Source organism: Choloepus didactylus, chromosome 13, assembly GCF_015220235.1.
Source record: "Choloepus didactylus isolate mChoDid1 chromosome 13, mChoDid1.pri, whole genome shotgun sequence".
NCBI classification, from domain to species: Eukaryota; Metazoa; Chordata; class Mammalia; order Pilosa; family Megalonychidae; genus Choloepus; species Choloepus didactylus.
In genome coordinates this window covers 40,734,272-40,761,943 of record NC_051319.1, presented here as the reverse complement: position 1 = coordinate 40,761,943, position 27,672 = coordinate 40,734,272, and the positions used below count along the sequence as shown (strand labels likewise).

General features: G+C 33.9%; 1 protein-coding gene across 1 annotated transcript in view; it reads left to right on the top strand.

The window, feature by feature from the left end:
- Positions 1-27,672, top strand: part of SLCO4C1 (solute carrier organic anion transporter family member 4C1) — a 105,736-nt gene that overhangs the window by 64,374 nt on the left and 13,690 nt on the right. Inside the window, 6 exon segments of the mRNA XM_037801802.1 lie at positions 7,913-8,095; positions 12,570-12,666; positions 14,099-14,220; positions 15,406-15,524; positions 22,419-22,563; positions 22,981-23,176. Coding sequence (XP_037657730.1) covers positions 7,913-8,095; positions 12,570-12,666; positions 14,099-14,220; positions 15,406-15,524; positions 22,419-22,563; positions 22,981-23,176 — 862 coding nt within the window.

Genomic DNA, 27,672 nt, shown 5'->3' with positions numbered 1-27,672 from the left:
TGTTCAGAGAGTTCTGCTGTCTATTACAGTGAGGCTTTGCAGTTCCAGCTGTTGGGGGAGGGGATCCCAGCTCAGATCCACAGTGTTTACTTACAGATTTTATGCTGCAATCTCAGGCATTTCTCCCAATCCAGGTGAGACTATGATGTGTGGCCAGTCATGATTTTCCCCCAGCTGTTATTCCAAATTATTAACTAGTTGTTCCTGGTTGTTTATTGGTTATTCCAGGGGGACTAACTAACTTCCACTCCTCTCTATGCCACCATCTCCTTCTGTCCATTGATTTCATTTTCATTGATTTCTACTCTAATTTTTCTAAGTTTTTCTGCTTGCATTAGGCTTAAATTGATATTTCTCTAATTTGCATAAGTGGAAACTTAGATTATTGATTTTAGATCTTCTTTCATAAACAAATGCATTTAACATTATAAATTTCCCTCTAAACACTGCTTTTACTGCATCCCCCAAATTTCAATAATTTTCATTTTCATTTAGTTCAAATTTCTTTTTTCAATTTCTCTTGAGAATTCTTTGTTCCATGTGTTATTTACAAGTGTGTGTGTTTTTTGTTTAATCTTGAAATATTTTGGAGATTTCTATCTATCTGTTACTGATTTCTAGTTTAATTCCATTGTGATCTGAGAACATACTTTGTGTGAGTTCCAGTCTTTTAAAATTGTTAGGGTATTTTATAGCCCAGGATTGTGGTCTATTTTGGTGAATGCCAAAGCAAGCATGAGAAGAATGTGTATTCTGCTGTTGTTAAATGAAGTATTCTGTAAATGTCAATTAAATCTTTTTGATTGATTGTACTGTTCAGATCAACCGTATCTTACAGATTTTCTTCCTGCTTGATCTATCAACTTCTGAAAGAGTGTTGTTGAAGTCTCTAAGTGTAATAGTGAATTTGTCCATTTATCCATGTATTTCTATCTGCTTTGTCTCATGTATTTTGAAGTTCTATTGTTAGTTCCACACATGTTTAGGATTGAGTTTTTTTGGAGATATATATAAAGTTTTATAAATATATGTTTATATATAGTTACATAATTATATAATGTCCCTCTTTATCCCTGCTATTGTTAGTTCCATAAACATTTAGGATTGTTAGTTTATCTTGGATATATGTATATATATGTGTGTGTATATATATATATATATATATATAAATATAATTATATAGAGTCCCTCTTTATCCCTAATAATTTTCCATGTACTGAAGTGTGCTTTTTTGAAAATTAATGTAGCTATTCCAGCCTTCTTTCATTAGTATTAGTATGGTATATCTTTCTGCACACCTTTACTTTTAACGTACTGAATCTTTATATTTAAAATAGGTTCCTTGTAGACAACATATAAAGGTGTCTCATTTTTTATCAACTAACAATCTCTGAATTTTAATTGGTGTATTTATATCATACATACTTAGAATCTTTATTGTTATAGTTGTATTAGTATTTACCATGGTAATAACTACTTTGTATTTGTTCTTTTTCCTTTTCTTCTCTTTTCCTGCATTCTCTGGTTTTAATTGAGCATTTTATGTGATTTCATTTTATCTCTGCTCTTAGCATATATATCTTTTTAATGAAATTTTTCTAGTGGTTGCCCTAGCATTTGCAATACACTTTTTAAACTAATCTAAGTTCACCCTCAAATAACACAATACTGCCTCATTTTTAGTGTTGGTACCTTTTAACAGAATATCTCCAATTCCTCCCTCCAATTCCTTAGGTCATCACCATCATTCATTTCACTTATTCATATGCTATAATCACCCAATACATTGTTAATATTTTTACTTTAAACAAATATATTTTTGATTGAATAAGAATAAGACAAAGATTTTATTTTGCCTTCATTTATTCCTTCTTGAAAGCACTTCCTTTCTTACATGTTTCTGAGTTCCTGATCTCTATCAGTTGCTTTCTCCTTGAAGACCTTTTTTTTTTTTTTTTTTTTTTTTTTAACATTTCTTGCTGTGCAGGTCTTCTGGTGGTGATTGTTTCAGGTTTTTGTTTTTGTTTGTTTGTTTTTGCCTGAGAAAATCCTTACCTCTCCTATATTTTTGAAAGATATAGAATTTTAGTTTGGTTTTTATTCTTTCAACCACTTGCATATTTCACTCCATTCTCTTCTTGCTTACATGGTTTTTAAAGAGAAGTCCAATGAAGTTGTTATTCTTGTTCCTTTCTATGCAAGTTGATTTTTTTCTGGTTTCTTCCAAGATTCTCTTCATCTTTGGTTTTCTGTAGTTTGATTCAGACTTTCCAAGGTATTCTTTTTTTTTTTTTTTCATATTTGTTTTGCCTGGGGTTCCCTAACATTCCTGGATATGTCCTTTGGTATCTGAAATTATTTTTTGAAAATACTCAGCCATTATTACTTCAAACAATTCTGCTCCTTTCTTCTTTTTCTCTCACTCTGTTATTACCCTACGCATATGCTAGACTTTTTGAAATTGTCCTCCTTGTCTTGGATATTCTGTCTTTCTTTTATCATTCTATGCTTTCCAGTTTGGGAAGTTTCTATTGACATATCTTCAAGATCACTGATTCTTCCCATGGCCATGCACAGTCTCCTGATAACCCCATTACAGGCATTCTTCATTTCTCCAAAGGTGTTTTTGATTTCTAGCATTTTCTTTGAATTTTCGAGTTTCCACCTCCCTGCTTATATCACCCATCGGTTCTAGCATATTGCCTACTTTTTCCATTAGAGCCCTTAACATATTTATCTTAGTTATTTTTAATTTCTTCTCTAGTAATTGTAAAATCTGTGTCATATCTGAATCTGGTTCTGATGCCTGTTTTGTCTCTTCAGATTTTTATTTCTGTATTTCAGCATGCCTTGTAATTTTTTATTCAAAGCTGGAGATGATATATAGGGTAATTGTTATCTTAAGAAATATGAGATTTTATGTTTATATGGCTAGGGGTTGGGCTTTATTTAATATTTGCTGTAATTGTAGTTGCCAGAGGCTTCACGTTCTTTTAAGGTCCTTTTCTGTCTCCCTTGTTGACCTGGGACTTTCCTGAGAAAGTCTCATATGGAGTCTGTGTCTTGCAGCAATTTCAGCTCTAATCTATTGCTATACAGTAGCTCTGTTGGTGTGGTGGTAAGGTGATGGAGAAGGGAAGTGTTCTATAATCTTATGACAAAATCTCCATCTTTAGTGGACCTGTGTCCCTGGGCTGTGATCTTCATGGGTTTTTCTTAGCTTTTGTTCCCCCACTCCACTTAGGTGAGACAGGAAGCCTGGATGGTGCTAGAGTAGTAGAAACACCTTCCCCCAAGGTAGGTTAAGGCTCTGGTAAAGTTTTACTCCCTGAAGAGAAAGCCTTTATAATGGAGAATGCTTTGGTGTATTTCATAATAGTTACTCTTTTTCCTTTCCTCTGCCAGAGCTAGAGAAGCTCTTTCTTGGCTCTTCATCATGAGAACCTGGTGGGATTTCTGGAGGTAAAATCCATGAAAGTGGGTATAGTCCCAAGACTGTGGACTCCCAGGAGATTTTCACTTTCATGCTAGTCCATATCAATCCCCCAGCAATTCATCAAAATTACCAGTTAATGGCTCCAATGGCTTTTTTCCAAGTAAGCAGATCTCTTCTTTGATTGTCTAGATTCATCTGTCCCTCCTGATTTCGGGGTAGTGGTTTGTCCCACAATCTAGTTTCTCTGATGAGTCTGAGAAACATTGTTGATTTTCAGTTTGTTCAGCTTTTTCTTTCAGCATGGGAGTGATGATTTCCAAGCTTTTTAAATGTTAGCCCTAAAACCAGAAGACCTCATTTGGTTTACTTGTATTACTTTCATATCCTTTTTGTGAGGTGTAAATTTTATCATTGCTTGTTTTAATATTTTTTTTTACCTGAAATCTACTTTTTCTGGTTATCAAGATCAAGACTCCTAATTTTTGTTTGGTTGTGATTTTCTGATATACATACTTACTATATCCATTTTTATTCAAGCTTTCTAGAGTCTTATTTTTTAAGTGTGTCTCTTATGTAAAGCATAGAGTTGTTTTTTGGTATATGAAGACCTAAATAAGAAATAATTAAAATAAATGATTTACATAGGAAATAATATAGAGAGAATAATGTGTTGGAATATAGTAGATTTCATAAATAAATCTTAGACTTTGTTAATTGGGAAAAAATGACAAAATAAGATGAATTGTTAACTGTTACACAACTTCTCACTCAGTAATATAAAATAGGTTACAGACAGTCTGAGATATTGATGCCTTCAAATCTTAGACAGCTGAAGTAATTGCAAGAGATTTCTGCAAGAGAAGGACTATAAAGATTAGTGCCATAAAACAGAACATCCAGAAATAGAACTGCACATAGAAAATTTAGTAAGTCATGAGTGTTTTTCAGAAAAGATGCTGTCTTCGATTAATCCAACAAAATGCTGGATCCCTGTCTTCTTCCACTAAAATATACTATAGGTAGAAGTATAAAATTTATTATACTTTAAAATAAAGTAATAAAAATGCTAGGATAAAACCATGGTTAATTTATATGTAATCATGGAGTGGGAAAGACTTTTCTAAGTAAGACATCAAACTCAGAACCTATGAAATAAATTTAAAGAGTTCACAGAAAAAAATGCAAGTGGCCAATAAACATACGGAAAAATGCTTAATTTCAGGGATCATTTAGAAATTGAAATGAAAAATTATATATATATATATATGTGTGTGTGTGTATATATGTATTACTAATGAGATTGGTAGTGATTTATTTTCATTATGAAAAGTGTTGCACTGTTGGTGGAACAGCATATTTGTATAACTTTTTGATAAGAAAATTTGGTAATATCAAAAATAAGTATTTATACCCTTTGACCTAGCCAGTCCACTTTTTGGAAACTATCCTACAAATATACTTGCACAAATATGTAAATATAGACTTACAAAAATATTCATCAGAGCATTGTAATAGGAGTAACCAATTATCTAAATATATATTATATAATAGTTGTTATCAACTATATATAGTATACAGTAAATATGTATCATTACCTAGTTAAATAAATTATAAAACATTTGTGTTATGGAACAGTTGCTAGCAAAGAAATTTAAATACAGTTTTAAGTGCTAACATCAAAGATGTCCATGACGTAATTAGTGAACATTGATGTTGTTGAATAGTCAGGATTCTCTAGGGAAACAGAACCAACAGGACATATATCTGTAAATATTTATATGTGTAAATATGGGATTTATTATAGGAATTGGCTCACATGACTGTGGTGACAGGCAAGTCCACATTCCATAGGGCAGACCACAAGCTGGGGACTCCCATTAAGGTTTTCAATGAATTCTCCAAGAGAAGATGGTTTGGGAAACCCCTTCTAACTGCTGAAATCATCACTTCTCCTTTAAGACCTTCAACTGATTGCATGAGACTCTTTTCATTCTTGAAGGCAATCTCCTCAGTGAATCATAGATGTGAGCAGCCATAGATGCAATCAACTTACTGAAGATTTAAATCCACAAAATATCCACACAGTAACAATCAAGCCAGTGCTTCCTTGACCAAACAACAGGACACCATAATCTAGCCAAGTTGCCACATAAACTTAACCATCACATTTAGTAAGATCGTACTTGTATAAAAATGAAAACAGATAAGCAACATATGAGTTGTGAGACATTGTCTGAAAAATTAAAAAAAATTGTTAATAGGGATGATAAAGTGGAGAGAGGCAGAGGTAAAGGAGAGTTTTATTTTTCTTTTGATATTCTTTTGTGCTATTAGAAATTACTTAAACAAGCATGTTGAAACCTCATGGATTTCCTCCTCTGAAAAAGAAAAGCAGATGCCAAAACCCAAAAGAATGCTTATTATCAAAATGCCTGCCAGATTGCCACAAAAATTATTTATCTATGATAAAAAATAAGTAATTTACCTATTTAAAAAATTGGAAAAAATAATAAAACAAGGCATATATGTAGGTATGTTCAACTTTGTAATGTATCAAATAATAAAAAGTTGTTAGTCTAATTTACTACTTTAAGGAAAGTGAATTTTGAAACAGGAGTTACAATTCAAATGCCTTAAATAAAGCAAAGAAGTAACTTAAATAAAGTCCAGAGAAATAACTTAAATAAAGTGAACCCAGCCCAATTATAAATACAAATTACCCACCAAAATAATCATCAAACTCTTATAACAAACCATATTCAATATTGGAGAATATGTCTTAAATTTGAAATTTAAAAATACATAGTTTTGTGCATAGAATTGACATCTGGAAACTTGATGACCATGAACTTAATTTTATTTCAATGAATAATAAAATATCAATTAAAAAAATTTGGGTTGATGATTTGGAAGACTCACTTAATTCATCCATTGGAAAACAATAAATCTTGATCTGATATCAAGGTAATGGGTATAGAATTACTGGGGCAGTTGTTAAAATGCAGATTCCTGGGTTTTATACCAAATTCAAAGTGAGAGTCCTGGGATCTTATTTTTAACAGTTCATTAATATTAACAGATGGGTTTAGGAAATAGGGATTTTACTATAGTGTCCAGTCTTTTTCTTGAATATGGCTTTAAAAAGGTTTTGATCTAATCTTACAAGAAAACCATTTTTTTCTTTGATATTCAAAAGAATTTCCTATAGACTCAGAGATTGTTTTCAAAAAAGAAATTTAATAAAAAGTTTTGAGTTGTAAAAAAAGTTTTTAAAACTTTGTAGTGAATATTGAGAATTAAATTTTGGTCAAAATGTCTTATACTGCAAGAACACTTTTTCTCTATTTTTAGTAAAAAAGATCATTTATTTGCTGCATATAACAGAACAATGCCATTCAATTAGAAGAAGATTAGTTTTTAAATGTTAGGGCTTGCAGAGTTTTAGAGGAAAATGAAGTGTACAATAATCTTAACATCATGTTTAGAATAAGATACTATAACTCATAAGAATTGGGCAGGATCTATCAATATCCCTTACTGTGAATATTTTCAAAAGACATAAACTGGGCCAGGTCAGTTGTAATTTGTACCAAATTCTAATGATGGTAGTTAGTAGGTGTGACCCTTTTAAAAATGGAAGCATTGTGTTTGAATCAAAGTTTGTTGAAATTGTGTCATCTTAAGTATAGATGACAGTACATTTTGGGGTAATTATTTAAAGGCACAGTGTGAAGTTAAGGACTATTTTGATATATGAACTCAAGCCAATCACATTGATGCTTGATCTAGAATAAGGCCAGCCATTTTATCTGTGTTACAATTAAACAGTCCCAGAAAGTGAACCCTAGCAATTAATTACACTTCTACTTCTGACTTTGAGCACAACCCCGTTACTTTCATGTTCAATTGTTTTTTTTTTTTTTTACCTTTTTGAAAAAATTTAAAAACAAACAATAAAAAAATTTCAAACAAAACCAAAACAAAGGAATGAGAAAAAACAAATAACCTAAAATAACTACATTGCTTCCAGCATGTTCCTACCATACCCCAGACAAGAACACTTTTTAAATGTGGTTAAGGTGTGGATTGATAAATTCAATATGGTGGCCATTTGTATCTATGTCTTTAAAAAAAATGCAGGCTAGTTTTATTATTCCTAACCTAAAACACTACCATTTCTTGGCACCACTTGCTTCAATTTTACCGAGTTTAGTTTACTTGAAAATTTGTTAATTTTGGTTCTAAAATAATGTTTTTAAGGTTTGTTCTATATTTTCTAAATTCTGACTTGGCATTTTTTATAAATTTTCTTTAGTAATATATGTATTTCAAAATGGTTAAAACGTGATCGAAGTGAACTGATTGGAAGAAGAATAATAAGTTTTTGTTTTGAAAGTATAATTTGTAAGATGGATATTTAAATTATTAGGTAAGTTTTTTTATAAATTCACAATTTTATTATATTTTTTTCTAAAGATACTTGTTTAACAACAAGGAATAGCACCAGTTGTACGTCTTCAACTTCTTCACTTTCTAACTACTTGTATGTCTTCATCTTGGGACAATTACTGCTGGGAACAGGAGGTACTCCTCTCTATACCCTAGGAACAGCATTTATTGATGACTCTGTGTCCACACACAAATCTTCTCTCTTTATAGGTAAGTTTGAACTCTAGTATAAATGTCTCGATATCATTTTGTCTTATTTTTTGGTTAATTTTTAAGCAACATATTAACATACACTTACTGAAAAGTTAGTTGTAATGTCATACATATTTCCTCTAGCTAAATGCAGTACTACTTTCATCTGTTTAATTATTTTCTGGCATATCAAGTCCTTTAATTGAAGGTAGTAATGATTTTTGTTGACAACCTGCTCTCTGTCCTACTCTGGGCTATGCCAACCTTTCTGGAAGGGAAGAGCCATCCAAGTGGCAGACTGCCTAGATGCTCTAATCCCATAATAAATTATATAGGGTGTGAAGAGCATGAGCTATGCTGTTCACTGTAACATTTTGCATCCTATATGGACTTAACTAGAGGAAACCTAAGAAACTGTAAGCCATTAGCCGGAAACTCTATGAAGTCTTTCATCTCAAGTTAACCCTTTCTAATGACTCAATATTTCCTTTGTGATCTAATTCTTGGTAGCATAAGTTACTCTTAAATTCTTTCCTGGATATTTCACCAGGGTACAGCTAACTGGACTATGCATGGCTTTACTTTGAATTTTTGTACAACGTATTTCCCACATGTGTTTTCTCTTTATCATTCTATTATCTTGACAGAGAGGACTCATTGACATGGTAACAGGAAGTCAAGTGTGTTCAGAGCAGCCCTTACAGAGACTACTAAATCTATGTGGGCACATCCCTACTATGGAAACCACTACATTTCTGCCTGTTTTCTGTACTCATTTAGCTTTAGTTTCTCAACAAGGTCTTCACAGGTTCTGGCTGACCTGTACAATATCTCCCACAGTTACTAATTTAACAATTCCTTTATTTCAGTTAGCTAATACTTATGTTCAGTAGATTTCTACACCAAAGTCTCCTTCTGGTCAATACCTCTCAGAATATAGTTTTAATCTTTATATTTTAGTGACACGTAAAAATAGGGATTAAAAAAATTAAACAGAGTAGGTGTGTTGGGAGTCTCCCAAACCATCCTGAATTTTGATAATTCACTAGGAGGACTCAGAAAACTCAACATATAATCACATTAATGGCTACCATTAATTACAGCAAAAAGATACAAAACAAAATCAACAAAGGGAAGAAGCACTTGGGGTGAAGTTATTTCTGGTTTTCCTAAGAAAAACCACACATGTAAAATATTGTCTTACTAGAGGCAGTGTCCTGGTTTTTACTGGGAGTTGGTGAAGTGGGCATCCTCCACCTAGCAAACACCAAAGTTCTAGACTCCTAGTAGGAAAGCATGGTGTTTAGCATAAACTACATTGTACAATGAGTTTAGCCACAGTGACCCATCCTTACCATTAGGGAATGGTAGAACCCTGCACGACATCCAAATTCACTGATGCCAGTCAAGGACTGACCTTACAAGCAGACCTTTCAAAGGATAGCAGTGTCATACCTGCTAGTTAACTCTTTTCTGCACAGTAGGATTTGTAGAATGTTAATTTTTGAGAGTAAATAAAAAGGGCAAAAGTAGTAAAACTGGGAAATTAAATTTCAATACTTTCGTTTCTCTATTAAGGAATGTATGAATACTTCTCTTAATTAAAGTATCATATATTATTTTTCTAATTTCAGTTACCAATATTTTTCATTGTATGATTATGCTTCCTGTATTATGCTTTTTTTAAAAAAATTGAGCAATTTTAGGTTTACAGAAAAATCATGAAGATAGTACAGAGTTTCCATGTACCACCACTCTCCCACACTCAGTTTTCTCCATTATTAACATTTTGCATTAGTGTGTTAGCTTTGTTACAACTGATGAAACAATGTTATTATAATTACACTATTACCAATAGTCCATAGTTTACATCAGGGCACAGTCTTTGCGTTGTACAGTTCTATGTTGTTGTTTTCTTAAATTTTTTATAGGGTAACATATAGTTGACCTAAAATTTCCCATTTTATCCCCTTTTAATTATGTAATTCAGTGCCACCATCACCACTATCTGATGCTTTCTTTACATCACAACGTTGTGCCAACATCACCACTATCTGATGCTTTCTTTACTTGTTTATTTCCCCATTTCCAAACTCCTTTTCCATTCCTTTATTCCTTTAAAATAGCAACTATCACTGGTAGCATGCAGTGCTCTATATGGAGCATAGCAAGGCAAAAACAGGCTAAATGAAAACAATAGTCAAAATTTGCTACATATTAGAAGGTATAAGAAAATAAGTGGCTAGCATAGCATCCCTATCCTCACATTTTCCTTGTCACCTACACCTCGTATCTTTGTCCTTCATGCTTTCCTTGGGTTGATAAACTTTTGTCTTTTAAATTGAACTTTTAATTCATTTACTTATATTTTGCATTTAAATTTTTCATGGTATACACTCTTCTACTATTCTAATTACCCCACATACAAACTTGATTATAAAATTCTAATGTTAGTTGGTACTTTCACCATTTTCTTAATTATCTCAATGGCCTTAGAAACTTTAACTTCATTTGTCCCCTTCCCCATGTTTATTCAATTGTTTTTATATACATTAGTCCCCTATTTATTTGTTTCTTAAATAATTATTATTACTGTTTTATTTAAAAGTATTCATCCCTATTTATCAACATATTTACCTTTTCATCGCTCTTTCCTTACTGCACCTCTAAGCTTCAATTTAGAATAATTTTCCTTTTACCTGAAGATGAGTCTTGAGTTAATTTCCTGGAGCAGTTTGCTTATGATGAATTCTTTTGGATTTTGTTCATCTAAAAATGAGTTTTAAACCATTTTACTTGATGAATAGTTCACTGTGAATAGACTACATTGATTTTCTTCTAGTCCATAAAAATATTATTCTATTATCTTCTCACTTCTATTGTTTCTGTTGAGATGTCATATGCAATTCATATTATGATTCTTTGAAGGTAATATTTGAATTTCTGAAATTTTACTATGATGTGCCTAGATGCACAATTCCTTTTATTTACCTGCTTCAGATTTATATGACTTTCTGAATATGTTCCTTATTTTTAATTGGTTTTGAGAAATTCCCTCAAATATGACATCTGCTCTTCTCTGGAGTCCCAATTGCATGTATGCCAGAATATTTTTTTATGTATCCTGTATGTCTTTTCCCTCTTTTCCTTATTTTCTATCCTTTGTTTATTCTGTGCTTCATGCTAAATATTTACTAATGCTCTGTCTTCCAGTTTAATAATTCTTCCTTCAGCTGCAGGTAATTTGCTGTAACTCCCATTTGCTTAAATTTTGACCACTGTATTTTATAGTTCTAGACTATTTGTGTGTTTTAATAGTTTTCTAGACTCTGACAAATCTTCAATCTTTTCAAAATTCAATTTTATTTTTATTTTTAAATACCCTTATACATAGTAATCTTAGTTATTTTAAAATATGGGTCTGATAATTTCAATATTTGAATTTGGCTTCTTTCTGTTTTATTTTTATTTATTCCATTAGTTCTTGCTCATTTTGTTTCATCTCTTCACGAGACTGTTATTTTTTTAAAAATCATATCTGACATTATTTTTAAAACATTTTAGAAATAATTTGGAGCTTTGTATAACATTTTCCTCTAGAGAGGATTTATGTGTCTTCTGTTTACTTCCCAGGTGCCTGGGGACACCCTTCTTTATCTAATTTCAGGGACTGAGATTATTTGAAACTAGTCTGCAGTCACTCCATGGGCAAGTCTCCTTCTAATTTAGCCTACTTTTAGAGTATAGTCCTCTATGGTGCCAACCTAAAACATAGAAGGTTAAGTCTACAAGATGGAATCCATGTTAGGAACACTGAATTCCAACTTTTCTTTTCCTACTTCTTAGAGACTAGCAAAGGATTGTTTTGTTTCTGAGTTTCTTCTTCTGGAATCAACTAATATCAACAAAATATCAGTCTAAACCCATTGGAAATTTAAAAATAATAAAAAGGTCTATCACTAATGATAATTTGAGAACCAAAAATTTCCAGCATTTTTCAATCATGTACATTTATCCATAATTTTTTTTAGTATTATTTTTAAGAAACAGATTAGTCAGACAATTCAGGTTGAAATCAGCTGCTGTATTGTAAAATAAAGAATAGCTTTTTTGAGCGTGTGCAGGGTGGCAAAGGCTTCTGACTTCATATTGTTTTCTTCCATGAGAATTGTAAACATTATCGTTATCCATAATGATAATGGTAGATACACTATGCCTACCAACAATTAATATAACTCTCCGTTGATTTAGAACTATTGGATTTATTGCAATTGTTATTGAAGTCTAAAGGTTTCTACAATGAATTATATATTTTAAGCACCTTGTCTTGACCACAATACCGATTGGTAATTTTTAGTGAATGTATGTATAATTTTGATGTAATTTAATCATTTAGATTTTCCTACAGCAAAAATATTTCTCCTGCACTATTGTTATACATTCAAAGCAAAGCTGTACATGACCTTTTTCAATTTCTTTGTTCTTCCTCTAGGAATTGGCTATTCTATGTCAATTTTAGGCCCTGCAATTGGCTATGTAATGGGAGGACAACTGCTAACCTTGTATATTGATGTTTCTATGGGACAAAGGCAAGACAATATCCATTTTTGTTTTATCTAAATTTATTTTTATTTTAACAATACTAACATCATTGACTGAACATTTTCACAATATTTCCTTAGGATAGTATGAGGGATTTTTCAGGAAACAAAGCTTGAATACATACAATTTTTATTTATTATCTTATTTTAGCTGTTTTGTTTCATAAATCATTGCCATATCATTTCTTAGCACAATGCATTTATTTATAAATAAGGATGCTTATTAGAGTCACCCAATGAGATTTTTGAAAATACACATCTAGGACCTCATTCATTGTTCAAAACAAGAATTCAATCAAAATTAGTTATGTTTTTAGTGGATTTAGCTTGTAGTAGCCTGAAGAGTCTCAGGGATCTATGATTTTCAGATTAAGTTCTACAGTAGTTCTGATTTTGACCTGGATATCATAATTGTGCTGCTTCAATTGTGCTGTGACAATGGAGAAAAATAGACAATATTTATTGGTCCCCTACAAGGTGCCAAGCAACATGCATTCTGCGTGTTATCTTATTTAATCCTTTCAGCAATCCTGTGAGATAGATGATACACATAGCTGGTATGTGGCCAAGACATGAATTGAAATCAGTATTTTTCATTTCAAGATCTCCCTCTTAAAAACTGAATTACTGTCACCTTTTCTTGAGTCCAGGGAAGTTACCAATCTTTGTTGAGGCCTTATTTTCTCATTTAATGACTAGGAACTATAACTGCACAGTCCTGTGAGCAATGATTAAAAAAATGTGTTTATGGTTATGTGATTTGTTGGCTGAGTGCTTAATCCGAGGTTAATCTTTGAAAACTAGATAAAAAGGTGTGCAGAAAAAGCCCTTGAAGCAGAGGAGATTTTAAAGAAAGGAATTAGATGAGCTGCAGGAGTGGTGTATTTTTGAAAAGTGACTATTAATGTAAAAAGTATGAGAAAAATTATTTAAAATTATCAATAAATCACTTCTTAATTGAGTCTTAAGAATAATTTTTTAAGAGTAAAAATTTGTAATAATTTTACATTTAAAAGGATGCCATAATTGAAGCAAGGTTTATGAGCTTCTAACATAGATCAGTTATTTGTTGATGAGATATATTTAATACAGTAGAGGAGGCAAATGTAACCAAAGTTAGATAAAGTGTTCAGGTATCCTATATATGATTTCAAATATTCAAAATCCTTATGTTTACTATTAAATCATTTAAACCTTTATGCCATAGTTGCCATTTTTGAAATAACTTGTGAACCATTCTTTTTATAACTGTCATTTATGTCTGTTACCTGTTATCTGATTCATCTCAATGGCACCAGTTGAAATTTTGGATATTACAATAATATTCTACTATATGCATTTGAATTATAAAGTATATAATTATCATAATCAATTTTAATCAAGATGGAGTTTACTTTTATTTCTTTTTTCTATTATGTAGCATTGATATCACTGAGAATGATCCACGCTGGCTGGGAGCCTGGTGGATAGGATTTCTTATGTCTTGGATCTTCGCTTGGTCTTTGATAATACCTTTTTCTTTGTTTCCAAAACATTTACCAGGTAAGCATTTTTTCCCTTAAAACCCATTTTACTCCAATTTCAGACCAGGTGTTGCTTTCTGAATGATTAATAACAACTCTGGAAAATTTAACCTCTTTGTTGTATAGAGAATCTTAGTTGCCTGCCTAAATGTATAAACTTTTGAAAATCTATCTTTATTTTAGAAAATATTGTGGAACAAGCTTAGTATTATGGATTTTCTTCATTTCCAATTAATAATCAAAAAAACTATTGTGCATATTCAACTCATTATTAAATACTTACTAAATTTTTTTCTTATATTCTATCTGAAATCCCACTACATATTAAATACAAGATACAATATCTTTTAAATTAACACTTTGTATTCATTTAGTCACAATTTTGAGAACCAATCTCCCTTAAATCATACATATTAATTATTTTCAGACTAAAGTGCAAGTACTTATTTTTTTCAATATCACCAAAATCATAATGCAATATGCTCATTTTCCACCATATTTCAATACTGTACAGTCTGTTCAAAAAGAAAAGGTTAATAGATAAGAATATCCATTCCTCTCTTGTACTTCAAAGATATATCTCTAGAAGTATTTTTCTCCAAGCTGAAGGTATTTAGCTGTTTCCATTGTTATGGCAACAGGATAGAGGATTGATTTTAGAATTGGGCAAAAGAAAATTTGGTAGAGTAGCAGTAGGTAAACTCATTGATTCTTTTCTACTCTGGCCATCCCACCTTATTTTTCCATATATTGACTGTTTTCTCAGAGTGGCAATACAATTTTTAGAAATCAAAGGGACATGGGAAATATTTCATCTAAGTCTGTTAGAACAAAAGATAATGTAAAAGTACCAGAATTGCCTTGTTTACTATGTAAAGGATGAAAAAGAGAATCATTTGAAAGGAAAAGAAAAACATTAAGTGAGATTTTAAATGGAGAGAATAAATATGTGGTCACAGCAGAATTGTCTCATTTTAATGTTTGGACCAGTTGGAACTTCCTTTGTTAGGGGTATTGAATACTAATCCTTAGGACTGCCATATTATAGGCTTAAGTATATATACAATTTACTTGACAAAGAGAGGAGCTGGCCTCTTATGTTACATAATTGACACACTTGTAGAAGTGTATGTCAATTAAAAAGTAAACTTTTTTTAAAAATGAAGATTGAAGTGATACCATAAATACATTTGCTATCTTTTAGGTACAGCAAAGATTCAAGCTGCAAAAATTTCCCAGGCTCATCAGGATAAGAGTGGTTCCACACAAGAAGCAGATGGGAATTTTGGAAAAAGCATTAAAGATTTTCCAACTGCTCTAAAGGTGCAATAAAACTGTTCACAAATATATACATATATCTGAGAATGCCATACCAATATTCTTCCCTTGAGAAAAAGATTATGTTTAGTGGTAACACGGTATGAATTTTAGGCTAAAAAAACAAAAGTGTTATGAGCCATTCTGTTGTACTCAGCACAGAAGCATTCTTTGTGCTTAGCCCTTTAAATTTTTTTGAACACAAAGGAGATTATAATTTTAACTTTTAAAGATTTGAAATCACTTACACTTCATTATTCATTTGCCTCCTTCTTGAATGAAATCTTTAAAAATGTTTTTACTTCTCCACTCAGCCCATTTCCTTTCAACTCTCCCTCCTCATCCCTCATACACAAATATTCCTGGGTTTTGCTGAGATTGTTGATAATATTTAATTCCAGTTACCATTATTTTCTCATATAGTTGTTCTGCTCTATTTCATGAATTTTTATGTAATTTATTTTATTATTTCTAATTTACATTGTCATCATCTATTTAGACTTGACTCTCTACATTGCAAGAGTTATTGTCACCACTGTTTTTTTTTTATTCTATAGTGTCCTACTTGGAGATTTCTATTCTGAATGAATTTCAATGTATATGACATTTTATTGGTGGTTTTCTCCAGATAGGATATCTTCTAAGAATCCTTAAATATCTGAGTAATATTTTTGACTGAATGAATACTTTCCAATCAAACTCCTTTAATCCCAGTAGTCTATGAATATTATTTCCCTCTTTTCTAATTAAATGTGTTGCAGTTGAGAAGTTAAGTTTATTTAATTCTTACTTATTCTTTCAGTCTGGAGGTCTGTAAATTTTTCCTTTGTATTTGATTTTAGGAAATTCACTATGTATTAGTAAGGGTTTTCTAGGGAAACAGAACTGACAGTAGATATCAGGTAAATATTATGAGATTTTTATAAGAGTTGTTTCATGTCTAATGTTTGGACAAGTTGGAACTTTCTTTGCTAGGGGTATGGAATACTTACTAATCCTTAGGACTGCCAGATTACAGGTTTAAGTATATATACTCTTTAGTTGACAAAGAGAGTTGCTGGCCTCTTATGTTACGGAATTTATGTACTTGTAGAAGTGTGTGTCAATTAAAAAGTAAACTTTTTAAAAAATGTGACTGTGGGGATGGGCAAGTCCAAATTCCATAGGCAGGCTGCAAGCTGGGAACTCCCATGAATATTTTCAGTGGATTCCTCAGGAGATGCTGGCTGGCTGAAGTAGAGATTGAAATTCTCTCTTTTCTCTTCTTTGCTGCTGACATCATCACTTCTCCTTTTAAAGCCTCTGATTGGATGAGATTCTCATTGTTTAAGGCAATCTCCTCATTAGATTGTAGATGTAACAGGCTATGGATGCAATCAACTTAATGATGATTTAAGTCCATGAAATACACTTACATTAACAATTGGGCAAGTGCTTGCTTAACCAAACAACTAGACACTATAACCTGGCCAAGTTGACACATGAACTTAACCATCACAGTCCACCTGTTTTCAACCTGGCAGCCATATACATCTCCTAAAACCATACTTAATCTTCAAATCAAAACAATAACTATATTTTCCCTTAACAATACTCAACTGCCCTGCATACAACTGGAAACTCACTACCTCTCCCACAAGATGGGGTGCAAATCCTTGGGTAATATTCACTCTTCAACTTGATGTCCTTTAATTTGTATAGTATGACATGAAGCTAATAGAACTTGATATGTTGATATGTCATATGATAAGGGGATAAGATAGGGAAGAAAGCAAAGATATTTGCTTTATGTACAAATATAAACTTACAACAAAACAAGGAAATAATGTTCATAACAATTACAGTTCTCATTTCTGTAACTGGTCACATGGTCATGGCTTGTTTTTATAACTACTTCTTCCACTACCAATTCTATATTACCTTTACCCTCAGCAAACACCTCAGCTGGCCATAATTCTTTGCCAGATGGAATGACCCAAACTTTCATTCCTGAAGTTTCTGGGCCATTGGTGGTTCTATCTAGTTTGGATTGTTGCAGTTTTCTGTTGACTTCAATCACAGGGCACGGTGCTACCAAGAGAGGCCCTACGGTATCTCCTGTATTCCAGGTGAACTCTTCCTTACCTACATTGTGTAGTTGCGGTGCTATTTCCCCTGGATAGTCCTCTTCTTTGCTTACTGATTCAGAGGCATGAGGAGCACAAAGTGGCCAGGTGGCACTCTTAACTTCCAGTTCAATGGAATCATTATTGTGTCTCTAGGTGGAAGCACTCATCCTTGTGGAACTAAGACCTGTAGACCAGCAGAGCTTAAGGTTTCAAAGACAGGAAACAAAAAGTTTTCTAGTGTATCACTAGGGGTAATAGTTCATGGTGCCACTCACATTTCCATCCCTTGATTCCTGAACCTGTGATGCCTGACTATGGGAGAAACTGCACTATGAAGTGGACCCTGATTTAGAGCATACACAGCCTCCTGGAGAACATTGCCTAGCCCTGCGGTGGGCACTGTAAGACTCAATTACAAAAGGCCATTCCACTGTTCTATCAATTCTGCTGCTTCAGCATGATGGGGAACATAGTAAGGTCTGTGAATTCCATGAGTATATGCCCATTCCTGTACTTTATTTGCTATGATGTGGATTCCTTGATCAGAAGCAATGCCGTGTGGAATACCATGGCAGTGGGTACGGCATTCTGTAAGTACATGGGTGGTAGTTTTGGCAGAAACATTGGTGCAGGGAAGGAAAACCCACATAAGTATGTGTCTATTCCAGTTAGAACAAAACACTGCGTATGATGGGAATGGTCCAATGTAATCAACCTGCTACTAGGTAGCAGGCTCATCACCTCGGGGAATGGTGCCGTATTGGGGACTGAGTGCTGGTCTCTGTTGCTGGCAGATTGGGCACGCAGCAGTGGCTACAGCTGGTTTGTCCTTGGTGTATGGAAGTTCATGTTGCTGAGCCCATCCTTAACCTCAACCCCCTACCACCATGGCAACTTTGTTTATGAGCCCATTGGGCAATGACAGGACTGGCTGGGGCAAGAGGCCAACTAATATCCACAGAATGGGCCATCTTGTCCACTTGGTTTTAAAAATCTTCCTCTGCTGAAATCATCCTCTGGTGAGAATTTATGTGGGACACAAATATCGTCATATGTTTTGCCCTCTCAGAATGTCTATATACCTACCTCTTCCCCACACTGCCCTGTCAACATTCCAATCATGTTCCTCTGAAATCCTTGTCCATCCAGCCAAGTCACTGGTGACAGCCCATGAATCAGTATGCAAATGGGCTTACAGCCTTCTCTCCTTCCAAGCAAAATGAATAAAAAGGTGCACTGCTCAAAGTTCCATCCACTGTTCCCTTATCACTGTCCTTCAGGAATGTCCCAGAAAGGAGCTAAAGTGCTGCAGTTTTCCACTTTTGAGTGGTACCTGTATTTCATGCAGTAACGTTTTTCTTTCTGAGTTTTTTTGTCCTCAGTCAACCATATTTGGTCATAGCTGTGGGCTGAGAAAGGGAAGGTAATATAGCAGGAGTATGGGAGCCGTGAGTATTTGGGCCAATTCCTTAATGTAACTTATTTGTGCCTTCAGGACCTACTCAAGCCCTATATCCTATATACCACTTTCATTTTATGATAGAAAACTGATGTGAATGCCCAACTTTATGGCTTGGTGTGTCAGACAACACCCAGATCATGATAGGCAACCCAGGTCTCATGATAACTTGGTGGCCTGTGGTTGAGTATTTGGTCTCTACTGAAGCTCAGTAGCTTTCCAAAGCTGGCCCTGCTGGTGAAAAGCAAACTGTTTCTGGTGTCTTTTCTGACAGAAATTGAGAAAAAAACATTTGCCAGATCAATAGCTGCATACCAGGTACCAGGGGTGTGTTGATTTTCTCAAGCAATGTTATTACATCTGGTAGAGCAGCTGCAATTGGAGTTACCACCTGATTGATTGGTTTACAATAATCTGCTGTCATCCTCCATCCACCTGTTTTCTGCTCAAGCCAAATAGGAGAGTTGAATGGGGATGTGGTAAGAATCACCACCCCTGCATCCTTCAAGTCCTTGTTGGTGGCAATAATCTTTACATTCCCACCAGGAGTGCAGTATTGCTATTTTTCTAGGTAGGGGCAGTTCTAGTGGCTTCCAATTGGCCTTTCCTGCTGTAATAGCCCTCAGTCCACAAGTCAGGGGACCAGTGTGGGGATTCTGTCAGTTACAGGATATGTCTATTCCAATTATACATTCCGGAACTGGGGAAGTAACCACAGAATGGATCCAGGGAAACATAAAACCCACTGTGAGTCAGGCCTGAGCTAAAATTCCATTGATCACCTGACCTCTATAAGCCTCTCCTCTGCCTCATGGACCGCAATGATGTTTTGGGTTTCCTGGAATAAATATCGCTTCTGAACCAGTGTCTAATAATCCCCCAAAAGTCTGATCATTTTCTTTTCTCTGATGCAGTTACCCTGGCAAAAGGCCGTATGTGTCTTTAGGGGAAGGCCTGGAGGAAGATTAACCATATACATTTTTGCCAGTGTAACAGGGTTCCTTCCCAAGGGGACTAGGCCTTCCATCATTCAAGGGGCTCTAGGTTTGTGAACTGTCTCAAGTCTGAGAATTAATCAAGGGCTGTGACTCTCTGTTTTTTTTTTTTTTAATTCAAATTAGACTTTTTTTCACTTGACCTAGAACTCTTCTGCCCGTACAGATCAAGTAAGAATTTAGTAGGCTGACCACCTATTTTACTTCTAGGTACTCCATGATCTACTAGCCAGTGCCATAGGTCTCTGTGAGTCACACAATTTTTATTGCTTCTTTGAGTCTGCTGTCTGTTATGGTAGCTGAACCCACCATGTCTTTGGTGATTAAGTGCTACCACTTGGCTTCTGCTAACCTGGGATCCAAACCTCCCCATCGTGTTTAAGGACTCAAGTTCAGTGACAGCAGTTCCTACAGTAATATCTGACCTACAGAGAAGAGTGACCGCAAAGCTCTTGAGGGATGATGTAGTTAGTCTCACAAATTTATTCCTCACAGTCCTACTGCATGGTGTGACTTCTGGACATTCCTATGATGGGTGACCATGTCTTATATGATAAATCCACTCTAACTTTACAATCTCTCTAAGCCTTTGAATCCCCTCATTTACATTATACCAGGACAGGACAGTTCTGGCATTTTGACCTCAGGTAATGTAGGCCACCTTTTGGTTCATGCTTCAGGCAACCACCCAAACAAACTGTTAGAGCCCTTTCTAATCACTGCAGCTACAACATTGAATCCAGAAAGTCTGCTTAGTGGGCCCATATCAATAAATGCAGCCTGATCCCATTTATACCCAGTGGTGATATTTTGTGTATCTCTATTGCCAACTCACTCCATGGTCTATTGCCATCTTGATTATTGGAAATAGAGTCATTAGTGTCATTAGTGTCTTTGATTCTAATCAGATTAGAGAACAAATTCAAAAATCCCCAGAACCAATTTAGAAATCTCATCCTCAAGATTCTGTTTCTCAAGAACCATTCCTGGTACCAGAGCTGTATTAGTCAGAGTTCTCCAGAGAAACGGAACTGACAGGAGATACCTGTAATTGTTATGAGATTTTTATAAGAACTGCCTTATGTGACTGTGGGGATGGGCAAGTCCAAATTCCATAGGGTGGGTTGCAAATTGGGAACTCCATTGAAGGTTTTCGATGAATTCTCTAGGAGAAACTGGTTGAAGTAGAGATGGAAATTCTCTCTTTTGAGTGCCGAAATCATCTCTTCTCTTTTCAAAGCCTTCAATTGATTGGATGAAAGTCTCTATTGTTGAAGGTAATCTCCTTGGGTGATTATAGATGTAATCAGCCATACATTCAATCAACTTAATGATGATTTAAGTCCAGGATATATCCTCATAGTAACAATCAGGCCAACACTTGCTTGACCAAACAACTGGACACCATAATCTGGCCAAGTTGACATGTGAATTTAACCATTACACATTAGATTATGTCTAAGTATGTTTTTTTTTAAACTTTATCTTTCATGGGAATCCATGATCCTTTTCAATGTAAAGGCTTAAGTATTTTCTACTATTATTATTTTATTATTACATCTCTTCCTTCAGGTACTTTTTCTCCTTTTGGCAGTCCTGTTGTTTTTATGTTAGATCATCTGATTCTGTCTTTTAAATCTCTTATTCTGTCCATTGTGACTAGTGTGTGTATTTCTCCGTTTCATGAAATATTTTTTCATTTAATATTCTAGAACTGTAATTTGACTTTCATTTTATGGTTAAATATATTTAAAATATTGCCTATCTGTACTCCCTTCTTATAGGCTAATAAGATTCTGAGATGTCCAGCAATTTAGAAACCTACTTAAACTTACTTAACCCTGTACATGACTACTGAGTCCTTTTCTCATGGAGCTAAGTTCATATTTGGTACTTAGACACTATTCTCATCTTTTCCTCACAGTAAAGTTCTTCATTTACTGGATATAGGAATTCAAAGCACAGCAACAACAGCAGCATCAAACAGGGGTGGATTTATAGTATGGAGAGCTGCAGTAAGTGGAGGAAGGGAACTTTGTTAAACAGGCCTTTTACTCTTCTTCCCTGCTCATAGGATGAAGGTGCAGCAACCCTCTTGTGAAATCTGCTGTGAATTCTCTAGGTGCCCCACATACACATTTTCTCAGCATTGCACATATGAATTTATTAATTATAGTTTAGCAATTAATAAATTAGTTATATTTTTGTACTAGAGGAAATATTGAGATCATTATATTGTGTTCATTTAAAACTGCCATTTCATAATGTTACCATTCTAATGCTGCATTTTACAGCATAATCATAGGTATTCATTTGGTGAACTGTATTTTCTCTTTAGAATTTGATGAGGAATACTGTCTTTATGTGTTTAGTTCTATCAACTACTTCAGAAGCCTTAATTACTACTGGATTTGCTACATTTTTACCTAAATTTATAGAAAATCAGTTTGGATTGTCATCCAGCTTTTCAGCTATCCTCGGAGGTAAAAGACATTCTTTTTTAAAATTTAATCTAATAATTTTACTTTGCCTCAGTAAATGTTTATGAATATTATCATATAATTTTAGATAGTCTATTCCTTAAATTTAAACTTTATATCGATTTTGATTAAATTTTCTGAATTTCTTACATTAGATAATCGACACTATGAACTTGACAGATACAAAGGCTATATTGCTAAAGAAAATATGTATGATCTTAATGTTCAAAACATTAATTTTATTAATCCTTTATGGGACTAAGTCATTTATATATATATTTCTGAATCAGGTGAGTAATTTCATATGTTAAAACCAAATTGGTGATTGCTTTGATTTTTTTCAATTGTACTGACAATTGTACCAATTACAATTACTGGGTATACTTATTTTCTCACAGCCTGTGTCTTTTTTATTGTTAGGGGCTGTTTTAATTCCTGGAGCTGCTCTTGGTCAGATTTTAGGTGGTGTCCTTGTTTCAAAGTTCAAAATGACGTGTAAAAACACAATGAAGTTTGCATTGTTCTCATCTGGAGTTGCACTTGTGCTGAGTTCTGTGTTTATTTATGCCAAATGTGAAAATCATCCATTTGCTGGTGTGTCTGAATCATATAATGGGTAAATATATTTCAACTATTTTTGCTATTAAAATCAGAATTTTAAAATAAGTATATGTCTATAGTCAAGCATATGCTTTCTTAAATAAAATGGTGAGGAATGGCCTTTTTTATTATTGGAAGACTTTTTCATTATTGGAAGACTTTCTCCTGTGTAAGAACATGTAATTTTTTATTTTATTCTATTTTATTTTTTTTTAGTTTACATAATTGATGGTCTTCTTATAAGTTGGAGGTATTTATTTAGGGAACATTTAAGGAGCAACTATTATATGCTGGGTACTATGCTTGGATCAGGGATACAAAGATTAATACAAGAGAATCTTTGTCCTGAAGGAATTTGCACACTGGCAAGAATTTCATATTTTATGTTCTTGTTGTTTTAAATTTTAAAAAATTGAGATTTCTCTCCCTGTGGTAAAATTTTCTCATTGGCGTGTTAACAGTAGATTAGAAGAAAAATGAAAGTGAAGTTCAGATGCTCATTGTAGAGAAGGAAGAAACTTCTTGTTCTGATCTGTAAACATACTTCTACCTATAGCTGGTGTGCTGGTTTGTATATATTGTGTCCCCCAGAAAAAGCCATATTCTTTAATGCAATCTTGTAGGGGCAGATGTATTAGTGTTGATTAAGTTGGAACCTTTGGTTTAGGTTGTTTCCATGGAAATGTGACCCACCCAACTATAGGTGATAACTGATTAGATAATTTCAGTGAAGGCATGGACCCGCCCATTCAGCGTGGGCCTTATAAAAGCTCATACAGAAGGAGCTCACAGCTAGCTGCAGCTGAGAGACACATCTTGAAGACTGCTGTTGGAAGCTGACACTGACATTATGGAGAATGCCATTTTGAAGTGCAACCTGGGAGCAAGTGGATGCCAGCCACGTGCCTTCCAAGCTAACATAGGTTTTCCAGATGCCGATAGCCTTTCTCCAGTGAAGATTGTTGATGTCTTACCTCAGACACTTAATGGCCTTAAGACCGGTAACTATGTAACCAAATAAATTCCCTTTATAAAAGCCAATCCGTTTCTGGTGTTCTGCAAAACAGGCAGCATTAGCAAACCAGAACAGCTGGTTTCATGAATTTATCTGTTTTTGCCATGTTTCTTTTGCTTTGAATCCTTAGGGGTGTTGCAAAGTGGTGTATTTTATAGTTTAGTATGAAAGACTGCTGAATTAGAAGCTTCATTACATGTGTTTGAGGCTATGGAGAGAGGTGGTACCCTAGGTCAAGGAATCCATAATTTTGTATAATATGTTGTTTGTTAGGATATAAATAAAATATACTTTGGAAAAGTTTGCCAATAACAATTATCAAGATTTCTAATTGCTCTTCATATCTAAGACATTCTTTTGCGTTAGTGGAATGCTGAGGGTTGAAAGCATTGATAAATCCAGCATTTGTTGAGTGCTTCCTATGGCAGACCTCTATGGTAGTATCCATACTCTAAAGGACTTTATGGTGTAGCAGTAGAGACTGGAAAATAAAACTGAATGAGCAATGGATTAGGTATTGTGGAAAATTTAAAGTGCTAGGGGATTCAAAGGAGGGAAAGCTTTTTTAAATTTCATTTGAATAGAGTCAGAAAAGTCTTCATAGTCTGATAGAGAAATGAGGTTTAAATGTCCCATAAGGATACAACAGAATTTGAGAGATAAAAATTGGAGAAGAGGGAAAAGGAAGAACTAATATGCTAAGCCAAAGCATAAGTGCCAGAAATTGAAGGCTAAGTACAGGGACGTGTTTGAGTGGGACTTTAGGTTGTATGTCAGGAATAGTAGGAAAATACCTGGACATGCTGAAAAGTAAGTAGACCTGACTTTCATTCCTATAACTCATCTCAAAAAACAACTTTTCTACATGTTCCTCTTAAACAAGAAAAAAAAGTTCTGGATGGTTTAACAGAATAGTTTATCACCCAACAAAGTATATGTGAATCCGTTTGGTATTTTCTACCTTAATCAATAACCACTACCAAGAGAGTTATCTTAGTCCTAGTCAGAAGGGAAGGCAATTGTGATGGTGCTAATTTGAAATGCATGTGTTTGGGGGTGCAGTGGTCATGGGTTGGTCATCAAGAGATATTAGGATCACAGGCATAAAGATAAAGCATAAGCATAAAGTGCTTAATGCACACATTTTTTAGTGGTGAAAAAATTGAAAGCAATTATACACATACCTACCCACACATACATGTGTGCATGTGTTTATAGGTATAAATATAGAGATATATTTTAATGGTCCCAAAATAGGTGTGATGCTGTTAGATTATTTTTCTCTGTGGCCTCAAATTCTTAATTTTACTTTCTGTACCCTGCTAGTTAAAATATCCATGGTATGGACAGTTTAATTCAAATAATCTCATCCAAGAAACATGTAGGCAAGAAAAGATGTATAAAAAGAACAGACTAAGGACCTCAGGAAATACTTCTTTAAGGAATGGAAGGAAGAAGAAGGGGTTGTGAGCAAGAAAGGGTTGTAGAGCAGTGTGTCTTAGTCTGCCATGATGCTACAACAAATATCACAAAGTGGGCTGGCTTAAACAATGGAAATTTTTTTTCTTGTGGTTTTGGAGGCTAGAACTTTAAAATCAAGGTCTCAGTAGGTTATGTTTTCTCCCAGAGTTGGTAATATTCTTGTGCTGGCTTGCAACAATCCTTAAGGTTCCTTGGCTTGCATCCCTGCCTCCATCACATGGCTTCGCCTTCAGGCTTCCACTTCTCCTGCTCCATTAACTATCTATCTATCTAAATTTCCTCTCCTTACAAGGACTTCAGCCATATGGAGTAAGGCCCAAGCTGATTCAATTTGACCTCATCTAAATAAGATTTTCAAATTTCCTATTCACAAATGTGTCTATCCATTACCTAATAATAACATCTTCAAGGCTCCTATTTACAAAGGGGTTCACATTCAAACCACAAGAATCATATTAAGACTTGAACATGTCTTTTTTGGGGGACATGATTCAATTCCCAACATAGTGTAGAGCCATTGAAGCACAGATGGGTGAAAAGAGCTTTATTAGCTATGAATTAATGAATTGGGTTCATTGATATATTCACTTAAAGCCCTGCTTGACAGTATATTCAAAAAGCTTAAGATCAATAATATGATAATTTCAAGGGATATTTTCTAATAAAATTTTAAATTAATTCATTATTGATGTTTAATAAAGGAATGGCACTAAATACAATAGGAGATTGTCCAAGTATATTCTAGAAATGTTAGTTATTAAATGTTCCCCTTGTTCTTATACTATCTAGACAACCTTTAGGATCTTTGGATCTTATTTTGATAATTAGTGATGATAATGGTGATTTATGTTTTTTTTTAAATACTTAGAACCTCATAAAAATATGAAACAGTATAGTAATTATACATATATATTTTTCTGTATCTGGTCTACTAGGAATTCATTGCTTATCTGTAATAGCATCTTAAAGAGGCATATATATTAAAGTGTTGCAATAGTTTTAGGGAAAACTTTGCCTATTGTATAGGCATAATTGTTGAATAATAGTTCAAACATAAATAAGTAATGTTTAAATTCTTATCATAAACAAGTTTCTCATGTTTGTGTATACACACATATATGCATATATGTATGTATTTGCTTATTTATTTTAAGACAATTACTAAACTTCACAACCATCTGCTATATTCTTGATGATAGTTTCTCCCCTATATCATGACATAAACCTTCATAAAACATGTAGGTCAATGTGCCAGCACTTTAATGGTAGTGCATATATTCTATATTTATTTTTTCTATAGTTTGCATCATACTGTCTTAAACCTTGTATAGTCTCTGTAGTCATTTATAATAAGAAATACACATTGGAAATTTAAATTTTAAAAATATTGCATAAAGGATATTTCAAGAGTTGTGGGGATAGTTTTGTTCTAGTTACCTTATTTCTGAATCTATATTGCAAGCAATACAATATAGGCAGAGATTGTAATGCTTGCTTTCATGAATAGAATCATGGTTGATGAAGAGAACTCTGGCAGCAGACTATGGAATAGAGTGAGAAGAGAATCTAGGCAGAGTGGTGAATTACTTCCAGTTTACCCTTTGATTGCTTTCTCCTTCAAGCTCCCACTCATTTGTTTCCATATTGTTTCCAATTCTTCTCTTCAATCTATCCTTCATGAAATTTATGCTCTCCACCTACTCTTTAAATATTGTCATTCTGCAGCATAGCAACTATTACTCTCTAATCCTAGATGAATCATTCATTTATAGTGTTTGCCTGTCTCCCAGTACAAGAATGGTAGCCTTGAGTCTGGTGTCTGCATCCCAAAATAAAACAGAATTCCAACTCCAAAAGCAGTGATGGGCAATGTGGATTTTACTGAAGGCTTTGTGAGATGACAGAGGAGTTTCAATGCTCCTCACAAGCTCCTCCCAAGTTCCTTTCCCCATGTTCCCCCCTTGACTCTGCAACCTTTCTTCCTTGCCCTCTTGGAGTTATTCGTGACTCTTCCA